Genomic DNA, 18,958 nt, shown 5'->3' on the forward strand with positions numbered 1-18,958 from the left:
TAGATGGGGTTGTAAGAGAAGTAAATGCGAGGGTCTTGGCAAGAGGCGTGGAGTTAAAAGATAAAGAATCACACATAAAGTGGGAGTTGTCACAGTTGCTCTTTGCTGATGACACTGTGCTCTTGGGAGATTCTGAAGAGAAGTTGCAGAGATTGGTGGATGAATTTGGTAGGGTGTGCAAAAGAAGAAAATTGAAAGTGAATACAGGAAAGAGTAAGGTTATGAGGATAACAAAAAGATTAGGTGATGAAAGATTGGATATCAGATTGGAGGGAGAGAGTATGGAGGAGGTGAATGTATTCAGATATTTGGGAGTGGACGTGTCAGCGGATGGGTCTATGAAAGATGAGGTGAATCATAGAATTGATGAGGGGAAAAGGGTGAGTGGTGCATTTAGGAGTCTGTGGAGACAAAGAACTTTGTCCTTGGAGGCAAAGAGGGGAATGTATGAGAGTATAGTTTTACCAACGCTCTTATATGGGTGTGAAGCATGGGTGATGAATGTTGCAGCGAGGAGAAGGCTGGAGGCAGTGGAGATGTCATGTCTGAGAGCAATGTGTGGTGTGAATATAATGCAGAGAATTCGTAGTTTGGAAGTTAGGAGGAGGTGCGGGATTACCAAAACTGTTGTCCAGAGGGCTGAGGAAGGGTTGTTGAGGTGGTTCGGACATGTGGAGAGAATGGAGCGAAACAGAATAACTTCAAGAGTGTATCAGTCTGTAGTGGAAGGAAGGCGAGGTAGGGGTCGGCCTAGGAAGGGTTGGAGGGAGGGGGTAAAGGAGGTTTTGTGTGCGAGGGGCTTGGACTTCCAGCAGGCATGCGTGAGCGTGTTTGATAGGAGTGAATGGAGACAAATGGTTTTTAATACTTGACGTGCTGTTGGAGTGTGAGCAAAGTAACATTTATGAAGGGGTTCAGGGAAACCGGCAGGCCGGACTTGAGTCCTGGAGATGGGAAGTACAGTGCCTGCACTCTGAAGGAGGGGTGTTAATGTTGCAGTTTAAAAACTGTAGTGTAAAGCACCCTTCTGGCAAGACAGTGATGGAGTGAATGATGGTGAAAGTTTTTCTTTTTCGGGCCACCCTGCCTTGGTGGGAATCAGCCAGTTTGATAATAATTAAAAATATATATATATATATATATATATATATATATATATATATATATATATATATATATATATATATATATATATATATATATAGGGGTACACAGTGATGGAGTGAATGATGGTGAAAGTTTTTCTTTTTCGGGCCACCCTGCCTTGGTGGGAATCGGCCGGTGTGATAATAAAAAAAATGTATATATATATGTATATATATATGTATACACCTACCATCCGACTTACGACCGAGTTCTGTTCCGAGAAACCGGTCATAAGTCGAAATGGTCGTAAGTCGAACTTTACTACTGAATATCAACATCACATTTTTGTAATGACTTTATTTTATTGTTTTATTTTGGTATTTCATGTTTTACTTTACTTTTTATGTTGTTAGTACTGTATTTTATACTGTAAGGTTTAGGATAAACACTGTGTACAACACAAATAGTTGTTTATTTCCCAGAAAATTGGCATAGAAAACACGGTTGTAAGTCGAGCAGGTCGTAAGTCGGATGGTAGGTGTATATATATATAGATTCTAGGAAGTAGGTTGGTAGACAGCAACCACCCAGGGAGGTACTACCATCCTGTGGTAGTAGGATGGTAGACAACAACCACCCAGGGAGGTACTACCATCCTGTGGTAGTAGGATGGTAGACAACAACCACCCAGGGAGGTACTACCATCCTGTGGTAGTAGGATGGTAGACAACAACCACCCAGGATGGTACTACCATCCTGTCATAGTAGGTTGGTAGACAACAACCACCCAGGGAGGTACTACCATCCTGTGGTAGTAGGTTGGTAGACAACAACCACCCAGGGAGGTACTACCATCCTGTGGTAGTAGGCTGGTAGACAGCAACCACCCAGGGAGGTACTACCGTCCTGCCAAGTGAGTGTACAACAAAAGCCTGTAATTGTTTTACATGATGGTAGGATTGCTGGTGTCTTTTTTCTGTCTCATAAACATGCAAGATTACAGGTACGTCTTGCTACTTCTACTTACACTTAGGTCACACTACACATACATGTACAACCATATATATACACACCCCTCTGGGTTTTCTACTATTTTCTCTCTAGTTCTTATTCTTGTTTATTTCCTCTTATCTCCATGGGGAAGTGGAACGGAATTCTTCCTCCGTAGGCCATGCATGTTGTAAGAGGCGACTAAAATGCCGGGAGCAAGGCGCTATTAACCCCTTCTCCTGTATATATTACTAAATATAAGAGGAGAAACTTTAATTTTTCCTTTTGGGCCACCCCGCCTCGGTGGGATACAGCCAGTGTGTTGAAAGATAGAAATATATATAGATTTATATTTAACACTTACAAGGTCACTGCTTACAGGGTCACAGGTTACAAGGTCACAGGTTGCAAGGACAGAAGTTACAAGGTCACTGGCTACAAGGTCACTAGTTACAAGGTCACAGGTTACAAGGACAGAGGTTACAGGGTCACAGGTTACAAGGACAGAGGTTACAAGGACACAGGTTACAAGGTCACAGGCTACAAGGTCACAGGTTACAAGGTCACAGGTTACAAGGTCACAGGCTGCAAGGTCACAGGTTACAAGGTCACTGGTTACAAGGACAGAGGTTACAAGGACACAGGTTACAAGGTCACTGGTTGCAAGGTCACAGGCTACAAGGTCACAGGTTACAAGGTCACAGGTTACAAGGTCACATGTTACAAGGTCACAGGTTACAAGGTCACAGACTGCAAGGTCACAGGTTACAAGATCACTGGTTACAAGGTCACAGGTTACAAAGTCACAGGTTACAAGGTCACAGGCTGCAAGGTCACAGGCTGCAAGGTCACAGGTTACAAGGTCACAGGCTACAAGGTCACAGGCTGCAAGGTCACAGGTTACAAAGTCACAGGTTACAAGGTCACAGGTTACAAGGTCACAGGCTGTAAGGTCGCAGGTTACAAAGTTACTGGTTACAAGGTCACAGGTTACAAGGTCACAAGGAAGATTCAAGAGAAGAGAGTACAGTAGCGGAGTGAAGAGACAGTCTCGCAAAGAAGCTAGGAGACAGTCTGGTAAGGAAGCTAGGAGACAGTCAGTTAAGGAAGCTAGGAGACAGTCAGTTAAGGAAGCTAGGAGACAGTCAGTTAAGGAAGCTAAGAGACAATCTGGTAAGGAAGAACATAAGAAAGAAGGAACACTGCAGCAGGCCTACTGGCCCATGCGAGGCAGATCCAAGTCTCCTACCGGCTTAAGCCAATACCCCAACCTAGTCAGGTCAGGTCACATTCACTTAAGGAAGGAGCACAGCATCTGACCTAGTAGCACAAGCTAGTCAGGTCCAACTCACACCCACCCACACCCACTCATGTATTTATCTAACCTATTTTTAAAGCTACACAACGTTCTGGCCTCTATAACTGTACTTGGGAGTTTGTTCCACTCATCCACAACTCTATTACCAAACCAGTACTTTCCTATATCCTTCCTGAATCTGAATTTTTCCAACTTAAAACCATTGCTACGAGTCCTGTCTAGGCTAGATATTTTCAGCACACTATTTACATCCCCTTTATTTATTCCTGTCTTCCATTTATACACCTCAATCATATCCCCCCTAATTCTACACCTTTCTAGAGAGTGCAGATTCAGGGACCTTAGTCTATCCTCATAGGGAAGGTTTCTGATACATGGGATCAACTTTGTCATCCTCCTCTGTACATTTTCCAGAGCATTTATATCCATTCTGTAATACGGTGACCAAAACTGTGCAGCATAATCTAAATGAGGCCTAACCAAGGACATACAGAGTTGAAGAACAACCTGAAGACTCCTATTATTTATGCTTCTTGATATGAAGCCAAGGATTCTGTTAGCTTTATTGCGAACACTTGTGCACTGTTGTCTTGGTTTTAGATTACTGCTAACCAGAACTCCCAAATCCTTTTCACAATCAGTAATATTAAGGTCTGCATTATTTAGTTTATATGTGGCATGGTTATTGTCCTGTCCAATGTTTAGAACTTTGCATTTGTCTATATTAAACTACATCTGCCACTTCTCCGACCACTGCATCCGTCTATTCAAATCTTCCTGGAGTGCTCTAATGTCCTCGTCAGAATGAATTCGACGGCCTATTTTGGTGTCATCGGCAAACTTGCTGATGTCGCTCTTTATGCCCTCATCTATGTCGTTTATGTAGATTGTGAACAGCAGGGGGCGCAACACTGACCCCTGTGGAACACCGCTCGTGACGCTTCCCCACTCTGATTTCTCGCCATTTATGCAAACTCTCTGCTGCCTATTTGTCAACCATGACTCTATCCAGGAAAAAATTTCTCCTCCTATTCCATGTGCCTTAATTTTCCTCAATAGTCTCTGATGTGGGACCCTGTCAAAAGCCTTACTGAAGTCCATATACACAATATCATATTCATTACCATGATCTACCTCCTCAAATACCTTAGTGAAAAAAGTTAACAAATTCGTAAGGCAGGAACGCCCCTTTGTAAAACCATGCTGAGATTCATTGGTTAATTTATGCTTTTCAAGGTGGCTACTAACTGCCTCGGCAATTATTGATTCCATAAATTTTCCCACTATGGAGGTAAGGCTTATTGGTCTATAGTTCGAAGCTAAGGACCTGTCACCTGTTTTGAAAACAGGTATCACATTGCCATTTTCCACTTAATCTGATACCATGCCAAAAGCTAGCAGACAGTGAGGTAAGGAAGCTAGCAGACAGTCTGGTAAGGAAACTAGCAGGCAGTCAGGTAAGGAAGCTAGCAGACAGTCTGGTAAGGAAGCTAGCAGACAGTGTGGTAAGGAAGCTAGCAGACATCTGGTAAGGAAGCTAGCAGACAGTCTGGTAAGGAAGCTAGCAGACAGTCTGGTAAGGAAGCTAGCAGACAGTCAGGTAAGGAAGTTAGCAGACAGGCAGGTAAGGAAGCTAGCAGACAGTCAGGTAAGGAAGCTAGCAGACAGTCAGGTAAGGAAGCTATCAGACAGTCTAGTAAGGAAGCTAGCAGACAGTTTGGTAAGGAAGCTAGCAGACAGTCAGGTAAGGAAGCTAGCAGACAGTCTGGTAAGGAAGCTAGCAGACAGTCAGGTAAGGAAGCTAGCAGACAGTCTGGTAAGGAAGCTAGCAGACAGTCAGGTAAGGAAGCTAGCAGATAGTCAGGTAAGGAAGCTAGCAGACAGGCAGGTAAGGAAGCTAGCAGACAGTCAGGTAAGGAGGCTAGCAGACAGTCTAGTAAGGAAGCTAGCAGACAGTTTGGTAAGGAAGCTAGCAGACAGTCAGGTAAGGAAGCTAGCAGACAGTCTGGTAAGGAAGCTAGCAGACAGTCTGGTAAGGAAGCTAGCAGACAGTCTGGTAAGGAAGCTAGCAGACAGTCTGGTAAGGAAGCTAGCAGACAGTCAGGTAAGGAAGATAGCAGACAGTCTGGTAAGGAAGCTAGCAGACAGTCAGGTAAGGAAGCTAGCAGACAGGCAGGTAAGGAAGCTAGCAGACAGTCAGGTAAGGAAGCTAGCAGACAGTCTAGTAAGGAAGCTAGCAGACAGTTTGGTAAGGAAGCTAGCAGACAGTCAGGTAAGGAAGCTAGCAGACAGTCTGGTAAGGAACCTAGCAGACAGTCTGGTAAGGAAGCTAGCAGACAGTCTGGTAAGGAAGCTAACAGACAGTCTGGTAAGAAAGCTAGCAGACAGTCAGGTAAGGAAGCTAGCAGACAGTCAGGTAAGGAAGCTAGCAGACAGTCAGGTAAGGAAGCTAGCAGACAGTCTGGTAAGGAAGCTAGCAGACAGTCTGGTAAGGAAGCTAGCAGACAGTCTGGTAAGGAAGCTAGCAGATAGTCTGGTAAGGAAGCTAGCAGACAGTCTGTTAAGGAAGCTAGCAGACAGTCTGGTAAGGAAGCTAGCAGACCGTCTGGTAAGGAAGCTAGCAGACAGTCTGGTAAGGAAGCTAGCAGACAGTCTGGTAAGGAAGCTAGCAGACAGTCAGCTAAGGAAGCTAGCAGACAGTCTGGTAAGGAAGCTAGCAGACAGTCTGGTAAGGAAGCTAGCAGACAGTCTGGTAAGGAAGCTAGCAGACAGTCTGGTAAGGAAGCTAGCAGACAGTCAGGTAAGGAAGCTAGCAGACAGTCTGGTAAGGAAGCTAGCAGACAGTCTGGTAAGGAAGCTAGCAGACAGTCAGATAAGGAAGCTAGCAGACAGTCAGGTAAGGAAGCTAGCAGACAGTCAGCTAAGGAAGCTAGCAGACAGTCTGGTAAGGAAGCTAGCAGACAGTCTGGTAAGGAAGCTAGCAGACAGTCTGGTAAGGAAGCTAGCAGACAGTCTGGTAAGGAAGCTAGCAGACAGTCTGGTAAGGAAGCTAGCAGACAGTCTGGCAAGGAAGCTAGCAGACAGTCAGGTAAGGAAGCTAGCAGACAGTCTGGTAAGGAAGCTAGCAGACAGTCTGGTAAGGAAGCTAGCAGACAGTCAGGTAAGGAAGCTAGCAGATAGTCATGTAAGGAAGCTAGCAGACAGTCTGGTAAGGAAGCTAGCAGACAGTCTGGTAAGGAAGCTAGCAGACAGTCTGGTAAGGAAGCTAGCAGACAGTCTGGTAAGGAAGCTAGCAGACAGTCTGGTAAGGAAGATAGCAGACAGTCAGGTAAGGAAGCTAGCAGACAGTCAGGTAAGGAAGCTAGCAGACAGTCTAGTAAGGAAGCTAGCAGACAGTCAGGTAAGGAAGCTAGCAGATAGTCAGGTAAGGAAGCTAGCAGACAGTCAGGTAAGGAAGCTAGCAGACAGTCAGGTAAGGAAGCTAGCAGACAGTCTAGTAAGGAAGCTAGCAGACAGTCAGGTAAGGAAGCTAGCAGACAGTCAGGTAAGGAAGCTAGCAGACAGTCTGGTAAGGAAGCTAGCAGACAGTCTGGTAAGGAAGCTAGCAGTCAGGTAAGGAAGCTAGCAGACAGTCAGGTAAGGAAGCTAGCAGACAGTCAGGTAAGGAAGCTAGCAGACAGTCTAGTAAGGAAGCTAGCAGATAGTCAGGTAAGGAAGCTAGCAGACAGTCAGGTAAGGAAGCTAGCAGACAGTCTAGTAAGGAAGCTAGCAGACAGTCAGGTAAGGAAGCTAGCAGATAGTCAGGTAAGGAAGCTAGCAGACAGTCAGGTAAGGAAGCTAGCAGACAGTCAGGTAAGGAAGCTAGCAGACAGTCAGGTAAGGAAGCTAGCAGACAGTCAGGTAAGGAAGCTAGCAGACAGTCAGGTAAGGAAGCTAGCAGACAGTCAGGTAAGGAAGCTAGCAGACAGTCAGGTAAGGAAGCTAGCAGACAGTCAGGTAAGGAAGCTAGCAGACAGTCAGGTAAGGAAGCTAGCAGACAGTCAGGTAAGGAAGCTAGCAGACAGTCAGGTAAGGAAGCTAGCAGACAGTCAGGTAAGGAAGCTAGCAGACAGTCAGGTAAGGAAGCTAGCAGACAGTCAGGTAAGGAAGCTAGCAGACAGTCAGGTAAGGAAGCTAGCAGACAGTCAGGTAAGGAAGCTAGCAGACAGTCAGGTAAGGAAGCTAGCAGACAGTCAGGTAAGGAAGCTAGCAGACAGTCAGGTAAGGAAGCTAGCAGACAGTCAGGTAAGGAAGCTAGCAGACAGTCAGGTAAGGAAGCTAGCAGACAGTCAGGTAAGGAAGCTAGCAGACAGTCAGGTAAGGAAGCTAGCAGACAGTCAGGTAAGGAAGCTAGCAGACAGTCAGGTAAGGAAGCTAGCAGACAGTCAGGTAAGGAAGCTAGCAGTCAGGTAAGGAAGCTAGCAGACAGTCAGGTAAGGAAGCTAGCAGACAGTGAGGTTAGGAAGCTAGCAGACGGTCAGGTAAGGAAGCTAGCAGACAGTGAGGTAAGGAAGCTAGCAGACAGTCAGGTAAGGAAGCTAGCAGACAGTGAGGTAAGGAAGCTAGCAGACAGTCAGGTAAGGAAGCTAGCAGACAGTGAGTTAAGGAAGCTAGCAGACAGTCAGGTAAGGAAGCTAGCAGACAGTCTGGTAAGGAAGCTAGCAGTCAGTTAAGGAAGCTAGCAGACAGTCTGGTAAGGAAGCTAGCAGTCAGGTAAGGAAGCTAGCAGATAGTGAGGTAAGGAAGCTAGCACACAGTCAGGTAAGGAAGCTAGCAGACAGTCTGGTAAGGAAGCTAGCAGACAGTCAGGTAAGGAAGCTAGCAGACAGTCAGGTAAGGAAGCTAGCAGACAGTCTGGTAAGGAAGCTAGCAGACAGTCAGGTAAGGAAGCTAGCAGACAGTCAGGTAAGGAAGCTAGCAGACAGTCTGGTAAGGAAGCTAGTAGATAGTCAGGTAAGGAAGCTAGCAGACAGTCTGGTAAGGAAGCTAGAAGACAGTCTGGTAAGGAAGCTAGCAGACAGTCTGGTAAGGAAGCTAGCAGACAGTCTGGTAAGGAAGCTAGCAGACAGTCTGGTAAGGAAGCTACCAGACAGTCTGGTAAGGAAGCTAGCAGACAGTCAGGTAAGGAAGCTAGCAGACAGTCTGGTAAGGAAGCTAGCAGACAGTCTGGTAAGGAAGCTAGCAGTCAGTTAAGGAAGCTAGCAGACAGTCTGGTAAGGAAGCTAGCAGTCGGGTAAGGAAGCTAGCAGACAGTGAGGTAAGGAAGCTAGCAGACAGTCTGGTAAGGAAGCTAGCAGACAGTCTGGTAAGGAAGCTAGTAGACAGTCTGGTAAGGAAGCTAGCAGACAGTCTGGTAAGGAAGCTAGCAGACAGTCTGGTAAGGAAGCTAGCAGACAGTCTGGTAAGGAAGCTAGCAGACAGTCTGGTAAGGAAGCTAGCAGACAGTCTGGTAAGGAAGCTAGCAGACAGTCTGGTAAGGAAGCTAGCAGACAGTCTGGTAAGGAAGCTAGCAGACAGTCTGGTAAGGAAGCTAGCAGACAGTCTGGTAAGGAAGCTAGCAGACAGTCTGGTAAGGAAGCTAGCAGACAGTCAGTTAAGGAAGCTAGCAGACAGTCTGGTAAGGAAGCTTGCAGTCAGGTAAGGAAGCTAGCAGACAGTGAGGTAAGGAAGCTAGCAGACAGTCAGGTAAGGAAGCTAGCAGACAGTCTGGTAAGGAAGCTTGCAGTCAGGTAAGGAAGCTAGCAGACAGTCTGGTAAGGAAGCTAGCAGACAGTCAGGTAAGGAAGCTAGCAGACAGTCTGGTAAGGAAGCTAGCAGACAGTCTGGTAAGGAAGCTAGCAGACAGTCTGGTAAGGAAGCTAGCAGACAGTCTGGTAAGGAAGCTAGCAGACAGTCTGGTAAGGAAGCTAGCAGACAGTCTGGTAAGGAAGCTAGCAGACAGTCTGGTAAGGAAGCTAGCAGACAGTCAGATAAGGAAGCTAGCAGACAGTCTGGTAAGGAAGCTAGCAGTCAGTTAAGGAAGCTAGCAGACAGTCAGGTAAGGAAGCTAGCAGACAGTGAGGTAAGGAAGCTAGCAGACAGTGAGGTAAGGAAGCTAGCAGACAGTCAGGTAAGAAAGCTAGCAGACAGTCTGGTAAGGAAGCTAGCAGTCAGTTAAGGAAGCTAGCAGACAGTCTGGTAAGGAAGCTAGCAGTCAGGTAAGGAAGCTAGCAGACAGTGAGGTAAGGAAGCTAGCAGACAGTGAGGTAAGGAAGCTAGCAGTCAGTTAAGGAAGCTAGCAGACACTCTGGTAAGGAAGCTAGCAGTCAGTTAAGGAAGCTAGCAGACACTCTGGTAAGGAAGCTAGCAGTCAGGTAAGGAAGCTAGCAGACAGTGAGGTAAGGAAGCTAGCAGACAGTCAGGTAAGGAAGCTAGCAGACAGTCTGGTAAGGAAGCTAGCAGACAGTCAGGTAAGGAAGCTAGCAGACAGTCAGGTAAGGAAGCTAGCAGACACTCTGGTAAGGAAGCTAGCAATCAGGTAAGGAAGCTAGCAGACACTCTGGTAAGGAAGCTAGCAGACAGTCTGGTAAGGAAGCTAGCAGACAGTCTGGTAAGGAAGCTACCAGACAGTCTGGTAAGGAAGCTAGCAGACAGTCAGGTAAGGAAGCTAGCAGACAGTCTGGTAAGGAAGCTAGCAGACAGTCTGGTAAGGAAGCTAGCAGTCAGTTAAGGAAGCTAGCAGACAGTCTGGTAAGGAAGCTAGCAGTCGGGTAAGGAAGCTAGCAGACAGTGAGGTAAGGAAGCTAGCAGACAGTCTGGTAAGGAAGCTAGCAGACAGTCTGGTAAGGAAGCTAGTAGACAGTCTGGTAAGGAAGCTAGCAGACAGTCTGGTAAGGAAGCTAGCAGACAGTCTGGTAAGGAAGCTAGCAGACAGTCTGGTAAGGAAGCTAGCAGACAGTCTGGTAAGGAAGCTAGCAGACAGTCTGGTAAGGAAGCTAGCAGACAGTCTGGTAAGGAAGCTAGCAGACAGTCTGGTAAGGAAGCTAGCAGACAGTCTGGTAAGGAAGCTAGCAGACAGTCTGGTAAGGAAGCTAGCAGACAGTCTGGTAAGGAAGCTAGCAGACAGTCAGGTAAGGAAGCTAGCAGACAGTCTGGTAAGGAAGCTAGCAGACAGTCTGGTAAGGAAGCTAGTAGTCAGTTAAGGAAGCTAGCAGACAGCTAGCAGTCAGGTAAGGAAGCTAGCAGACAGTCAGGTAAGGAAGCTAGCAGACAGTCAGGTAAGGAAGCTAGCAGACAGTCAGGTAAGGAAGCTAGCAGACAGTCTGGTAAGGAAGCTAGCAGACAGTCTGGTAAGGAAGCTAGCAGACAGTCTGGTAAGGAAGCTAGCAGACAGTCTGGTAAGGAAGCTAGCAGACAGTCTGGTAAGGAAGCTAGCAGACAGTCTGGTAAGGAAGCTAGCAGACAGTCAGGTAAGAAAGCTAGCAGACAGTCTGGTAAGGAAGCTAGCAGTCAGTTAAGGAAGCTAGCAGACAGTCTGGTAAGGAAGCTAGCAGTCAGGTAAGGAAGCTAGCAGACAGTGAGGTAAGGAAGCTAGCAGACAGTCTGGTAAGAAAGCTAGCAGACAGTCTGGTAAGGAAGCTAGCAGTCAGTTAAGGAAGCTAGCAGACAGTCTGGTAAGGAAGCTAGCAGTCAGGTAAGGAAGCTAGCAGACAGTGAGGTAAGGAAGCTAGCAGACAGTGAGGTAAGAACAGCTAGCAGACACTCTGGTAAGGAAGCTAGCAGTCAGTTAAGGAAGCTAGCAGACACAGTCTGGTAAGGTAGCACGCAGTCAGGTAAGGAAGCTAGCAGACAGTGAGGTAAGGAAGCTAGCAGACAGTGAGGTAAGGAAGCTAGCAGACAGTCAGGTAAGGAAGCTAGCAGACAGTCTGGTAAGGAAGCTAGCAGACAGTCAGGTAAGGAAGCTAGCAGACAGTCTGGTAAGGAAGCTAGCAGACAGTCTGGTAAGGAAGCTAGCAGACAGTCTGGTAAGGAAGCTAGCAGACAGTCAGGTAAGAAAGCTAGCAGACACTCTGGTAAGGAAGCTAGCAGACACTCTGGTAAGGAAGCTAGCAATCAGGTAAGGAAGCTAGCAGACACTCTGGTAAGGAAGCTAGCAATCAGGTAAGGAAGCTAGCAGACAGTCAGGTAAGGAAGCTTTATAAGAGAATTGTACAGTAAGGTGTCTTGTAAGAGAATTGACTGTACACTAATTTGTATGTATTTTTTTTTTTTTAAATCTCTTCAGTGCAGCATGACCATAGTTTACATTTTCTAAACAGATATGAGGAGTTGATGTGTCCTCGACGGCAGTTGGATGAGATGGAGTGCGCCAAGAAATTCAAAGTGGATCTTGCCTTTAAGATGCTGTCCTGCGGCCGTACTGACCTGGTACCCCATGCGCTTCAGCTCCTGCCCGCCACCAAGGTGATTTACACTGAAGATAAGATAAGATAAGATTTCGTTCGGATTTTTAACCCCGGAGGGTTAGCCACCCAGGATAACCCAAGAAAGTCAGTGCGTCATCGAGGACTGTCTAACTTATTTCCATTGGGGTCCTTAATCTTGTCCCCCAGGATGCCACCCACACCAGTCGACTAACACCCAGGTACCTATTTGCTGCTAGGTGAACAGGACAACAGGTGTAAGGAAACGTGTCGAAATGTTTCCACCCGCCGGGAATCGAACCCGGGCCCTCTGTGTGTGAAGCGGGAGCTTTAGCCACCAGGCCACCGGGCCACCGAATACGATAATGATTTACAATAACGATAAGTTGATAAGTCACATATGCAGCAGACAGGTATCTTTATTCCAAAAATGTTTCGCCTACACAGTAGGCTTCTTCAGCAGTCAAGTACAGAAGAGCCAGCAGAAGCAGTAGAGATGTATAGGTGATGTAATCAGTCCATCACCCTTGAAGATGTTGATTTGAGGTGGTCAGTTCTTGAACCTGGAGCAAAACTCTTCTCCAGGCTGAGGGACTGACCACCTCAAAACTACATCTTCAAAGGTGATGGACTGATTATATAATCTTTACATCTCTACTGCTTCTATCTCCTCTATGCTCAACTGAGGAAGCCTACTGTATATGTGAAACATTTCAGAGTAAATATACCTAACTGCTGCACATGTGTCTTATTGTAATGCAGAATGTTGAAACCTCACTGTTTGCTTCCATATTTTAATCTCTTGTAAACCATGACTTGGCCTGTGTCATACACAAATAACCCGCACGTAGACACAAGTTTATCAAACCATACCCCGGCCGGGATTGAACCCGTGGTCATAGAGTCTCCAGCCCGTCGTGTTAGCCACTAACGCGACGGGCTGGAGTTTTGAGACTCTCTGACCGCGGGTTCAATCCCGGCCGTGGTATGGTTTGTTTGCAATCGTGTCATTACGATTTCGTGAGTCACACAAGTTTATGATGATGTTTTGGTCTGACTTGGAACATTAACTAGTGACTATGTCAGTATAGTTGTCTGTGGTTATGTGAAATACATGTACAGGATATGGATGAAAAATGTGTAGTTGATGTACTGGAGTGTTCAGTCAGTGTGTTGTAGATGTACTGGAGTGTTCAGTCAGTGTGTTGTAGATGTACTGGAGTGTTCAGTCAGTGTGTAGTAGATGTACTGGATTGTTCAGTCAGTGTGTAGTAGATGTACTGGATTGTTCAGTCAGTGTGTAGTAGATGTACTGGATTGTTCAGTCAGTGTGTCAGTGTGTAGTAGATGTACTGGATTGTTCAGTCAGTGTGTTGTAGATGTACTGGATTGTTCAGTCAGTGTGTTGTAGATGTACTGGATTGTTCAGTCAGTGTGTAGTAGATGTACTGGATTGTTCAGTCAGTGTGTAGTAGATGTACTGGAGTGTTCAGTCAGTGTGTAGTAGATGTACTGGATTGTTCAGTCAGTGTGTTGTAGATGTACTGGATTGTTCAGTCAGTGTGTAGTAGATGTACTGGAGTGTTCAGTCAGTGTGTAGTAGATGTACTGGATTGTTCAGTCAGTGTGTTGTAGATGTACTGGATTGTTCAGTCAGTGTGTAGTAGATGTACTGGAGTGTTCAGTCAGTGTGTAGTAGATGTACTGGAGTGTTCAGTCAGTGTGTAGTAGATGTACTGGAGTGTTCAGTCAGTGTGTTGTAGATGTACTGGAGTGTTCAGTCAGTGTGTTGTACTGGAGTGTTCAGTCAGTGTGTAGTAGATGTACTGGAGTGTTCAGTCAGTGTGTAGTAGATGTACTGGATTGTTCAGTCAGTGTGTAGTAGATGTACTGGAGTGTTCAGTCAGTGTGTAGTAGATGTACTGGAGTGTTCAGTCAGTGTGTAGTAGATGTACTGGAGTGTTCAGTCAGTGTGTAGTAGATGTACTGGATTGTTCAGTCAGTGTGTAGTAGATGTACTGGAGTGTTCAGTCAGTGTGTAGTTGATGTACTGGAGTGTTCAGTCAGTGTGTTGTAGATGTACTGGAGTGTTCAGTCAGTGTGTAGTAGATGTACTGGATTGTTCAGTCAGTGTGTAGTAGATGTACTGGAGTGTTCAGTCAGTGTGTAGTAGATGTACTGGAGTGTTCAGTCAGTGTGTAGTAGATGTACTGGAGTGTTCAGTCAGTGTGTAGTAGATGTACTGGAGTGTTCAGTCAGTGTGTAGTAGATGTACTGGATTGTTCAGTCAGTGTGTAGTAGATGTACTGGAGTGTTCAGTCAGTGTGTAGTTGATGTACTGGAGTGTTCAGTCAGTGTGTTGTAGATGTACTGGAGTGTTCAGTCAGTGTGTAGTAGATGTACTGGAGTGTTCAGTCAGTGTGTAGTAGATGTACTGGAGTGTTCAGTCAGTGTGTAGTAGATGTACTGGAGTGTTCAGTCAGTGTGTAGTAGATGTACTGGAGTGTTCAGTCAGTGTGTGGTAGGTGTACTGGAGTGTTCAGTCAGTGTGTAGTAGATGTACTGGAGTGTTCAGTCAGTGTGTGGTAGGTGTACTGGAGTGTTCAGTTAGGAAAGAGGATGTGTAACCTTCAGTAGCATCAAATTCCATATTAACTTAAAATCAGATTCTTTATTTATTTTTTAAACTCCACAGATAATGTAGTTTACATGTAATAAAATATTCTCAGGTGCAGAAACCACTAACATACGAGGCATTTTGAAAATTTTGGCCAAACTCTGATTTATGGTGCCCTTTGGCATGGCAAGGTTCGGGTTTGACTCCTGGCGAGGGTGAAAACATTGAACACGTTTCTTTACACCTGTTGTCTATGTTCCCCATCACTAAAATGGGTACCTGGGTGTTAGTGGACTGGTGTGGGTGGCATCCTGGGTGTTAGTGGACTGGTGTGGGTGGCATCCTGGGTGTTAGTGGACTGGTGTGGGTGGCATCCTGGGTGTTAGTGGACTGGTGTGGGTGGCATCCTGGGTGTTAGTGGACTGGTGTGGGTGGCATCCTGGGTGTTAGTGGACTGGTGTGGGCAGCATCCTGGGTGTTAGTGGACTGGTGTGGGTGGCATCCTGGATGTTAGTGGACTGGTGTGGGTGGATAGGATAGGATAGGATAGGATTTTGTTCGGATTTTTAACCCCAGAGGGTTAGCCACCCAGGATAACCCAAGAAAGTCAGTGCGTCATCGAGGACTGTCTAACTTATTTCCATTGGGGTCCTTAATCTTGTCCCCCAGGATGCGACCCACACCAGTCGACTAACACCCAGGTACCTATTTGCTGCTAGGTGAACAGGACAATAGGTGTAAGGAAACGTGTCGGAATTTCCACCCGCCGGGAATCGAACCCGGGCCCTCCGTGTGTGAAGCGGGAGCTTTAGCCACCAGACCACCGGGTGGCATCCTGGGTGTTAGTGGACTGGTATGGGTGGCATCCTGGGTTTTAGTGGACTGGTGTGGGTGGCATCCTGGGTGTTAGTGGACTGGTGTGGGTGGCATCCTGGGAGTTAGTGGACTGGTGTGGGTGGCATCCTGGGAGTTAGTGGATTGGTGTGGGTGGCATCCTGGGTGTTAGTGGACTGGTGTGGGTGGCATCCTGGGTGTTAGTGGACTGGTGTGGGTGGCATCCTGGGTGTTAGTGGACTGGTGTGGGTGGCATCCTGGGTGTTAGTGGACTGGTGTGGGTGGCATCCTGGGTGTTAGTGGACTGGTGTGGGTGGCATCCTGGGTGTTAGTGGACTGGTGTGGGTGACATCCTGGGTGTTAGTGGACTGGTGTGGGTGGCATCCTGGGTGTTAGTGGACTGGTGTGGGTGGCATCCTGGGTGTTAGTGGACTTGTGTGGGTGGCATCCTGGGTGTTAGTGGACTGGTGTGGGTGGCATCCTGGGTGTTAGTGGACTGGTGTGGGTGGCATGCTGGGTGTTAGTGGACTGGTGTGGGTGGCATCCTGGGTGTTAGTGGACTGGTGTGGGTGGCATCCTGGGTGTTATTGGACTGGTGTGGGTGGCATCCTGGGTGTTAGTGGACTGGTGTGGGTGGCATCCTGGGTGTTAGTGGACTGGTGTGGGTGGCATCCTGGGTGTTAGTGGGCTGGTGTGGGTGGCATCCTGGGTGTTAGTGGACTGGTGTGGGTGGCATCCTGGGTGTTAGTGGACTGGTGTGGGTCACATCCTGGGTGTTAGTGGACTGGTGTGGGTGGCATCCTGGGTGTTAGTGGACTGGTGTGGGTGGCATCCTGGGACAAAACTGACATAATTTGCGGGAAATGCTCAGCATAACAAGTGACTTTCTATATAGTAGTATGTCACTGATGTCAGCTATGATCTGTATACCTTGTACATGTACTGGTATACCTTGTACATGTACTTGTATACCTTGTACATGTACTTGTATACCTTGTACATGTACTGGTATACCTTGTACATGTACTGGTATACCTTGTACATGTACTTGTATACCTTGTACATGTACTTGTATACCTTGTACATGTACTTGTATACCTTGTACATGTACTGGTATACCTTGTACATGTACTGGTATACCTTGTACATGTACTGGTATACCTTGTACATGTACTGGTATACCTTGTACATGTACTGGTATACCTTGTACATGTACTGGTATACCTTGTACATGTACTGGTATACCTTGTGCATGTACTTGTATACCTTGTACATGTACTTGTATACCTTGTACATGTACTGGTATACCTTGTACTTGTACTTGTATACCTTGTACATGTACTTGTATACCTTGTACATGTACTTGTATACCTTGTACATGTACTGGTATACCTTGTACTTGTACTTGTATACCTTGTACATGTACTGGTATACCTTGTACATGTACTGGTATACCTTGTGCATGTACTTGTATACCTTGTACATGTACTTGTATACCTTGTACATGTACTGGTATACCTTGTACTTGTACTTGTATACCTTGTACATGTACTTGTATACCTTGTACATGTACTTGTATACCTTGTACATATACTTGTATACCTTGTACATGTACTGGTATACCTTGTACTTGTACTTGTATACCTTGTACATGTACTTGTATACCTTGTACATGTACTTGTATACCTTGTACATATACTTGTATACCTTGTACATGTACTGGTATACCTTGTACTTGTACTTGTATACCTTGTACATGTACTGGTATACCTTGTACATATACTTGTATACCTTGTACATGTACTTGTATACCTTGTACATGTACTTGTAGAATTTTTTTTTTTTTTCAACAAACCAGCCGTATCCGACCAAGGCGGGGTGGTCCAAAGAGAGAAATGAAAGTTTCTCTTTTTAAATTTAGTAATTTATACAGGAGAAAGGGTTACTAGCGCCTTCCTCTCGGCATTTCAGCCGCCTCTTACAACATGCATGGCTTAGGGAGGAAGAATTCTGTTCCACTTCCCCATGGAGATAAGAGGAAATAAACAAGAACAAGAACTAGAAAGGAAATAGAAGAAAACCCAGAGGGGTGTGTATATATATACTCGTACATGTATGTGTAGTGTGACCTAAAGCGTAAGTAGAAGTAGCAAGACGTACCTGTAATCTTGCATATTTATGAGACAGACAAAAGACACCAATGGAAATAAGTCACTCTGTCTGACTTTTTTGGGTTATCCTAGGTTCTCTACACATATGCTGCTATGTATGATAATTCTATGTAACTGTATTTGTATATACCTGAATAAACTTACTTACTTACTTACTTACTTACTTACAATTCTACCATCATGTAAAACAATTACAGGCTTACGTTTTACACTCACTTGGCAGAATGGTAGTCCCTATAAGTGTTGGTAGTAGTACCTACTACCAACACTTATAGAAATAAAGACATTATATTATCATTAAAATGAGGGCCAAAGAGGCTTAGGCCTCTTTCTGTTGGATGATGACCAACAAACTCACACTCAACAAAGACATAACATACTTCATGCTGTTTGGCAACAGAGCCTCAAATATCCAACTTAACATATTGTTAAATGGTTCCCCTATATCAAGACACACAGAGGGCAAATTTCTAGGTCTTCTCCTTGACTGTAATCTTAAATTTCAGTTCCATACCCATCACATAGCCAAGAAAATTTCCAAATCAGTAGGAATCCTTTCCAAGATACGATACTATGTACCACAAATGACTGTCCTTATCCTGTACCACTCTCTAATATATCCTTACCTCACTTATGATATTTGTGCCTGGTGCTAAACCACAGCCAACCACCTTAGACCCTTAACCCTTTGTCTGTTTTGGTCATATATATATATGTACAGTGGACCCCCGGTTAACGATTTTAATCCGTGCAAGAGGGCTCATCGTTATGCGAAATAATCGTTATGCGAATGAATTTTCCCCATAAGAAATAATGGAAATAAAATTAATCCGTGCAAGACGCCCAAAAGTATGAAAAAAAATTTTTTTTTACCACATGAAATGTTAATTTTAATACACACAAACTGAAAAAGGCATGCACAATTACATGACACTTACTTTTATTGAAGATCTGGTGATGATTGATGGGATGGGAGGAGGGGAGAGCATTATCTTCTTACTGTTTAGAAGGGGAATCCCCTTCCATTAGGACTTGAGGTAGCAAGTCCTTTTCTGGGGTTACTTCCCTTCTTCTTTTAATGCCACTAGGACCAGCTTGAGAGTCACTGGACCTCTGTCGCACAACAAATCTGTCCATAGAGCTCTGTACCTCCCGTTCCTTCAAGACTTTCCTAAAATGGGCCATAACATTGTCATTGAAATAGTCACAAGCACGGCTTGCAACAGCTGTGTCAGGGTGATTTTCATCTATAAAGGTTTGCAGTTCAACCCACTCTGCACACATTTCCTTAATCTTTGAAGTAGGCACAATGGATTCCACAACTGGCATAGGCTTCTCAGGGTTAGCCCCAAACCCTTCAAAATCTTTCTTAATTTCCATACTAATTCTCACCCTTTTTACCACAGGGTTGGCACTAGAAGCTTTCTTGGGGCCCATGGTCACTTATTTTCCAGAAACAGCACCGAAAATACTGTAATAATACGAAATATTCCGAGTGTAT

General features: G+C 45.5%; 1 protein-coding gene across 1 annotated transcript in view; it reads left to right on the forward strand.

Annotated features, from left to right (window-relative positions):
- Positions 1-18,958, forward strand: part of LOC128701772 (ankyrin repeat and BTB/POZ domain-containing protein 2) — a 217,349-nt gene that overhangs the window by 175,780 nt on the left and 22,611 nt on the right. The window contains exon 13 of the mRNA XM_070105091.1: positions 11,731-11,875. Coding sequence (XP_069961192.1) covers positions 11,731-11,875 — 145 coding nt within the window. The remainder of the gene's footprint in view (positions 1-11,730; positions 11,876-18,958) is intronic.

Source organism: Cherax quadricarinatus, chromosome 96 (assembly GCF_038502225.1).
Source record: "Cherax quadricarinatus isolate ZL_2023a chromosome 96, ASM3850222v1, whole genome shotgun sequence".
Lineage (NCBI taxonomy): Eukaryota > Metazoa > Arthropoda > Malacostraca > Decapoda > Parastacidae > Cherax > Cherax quadricarinatus.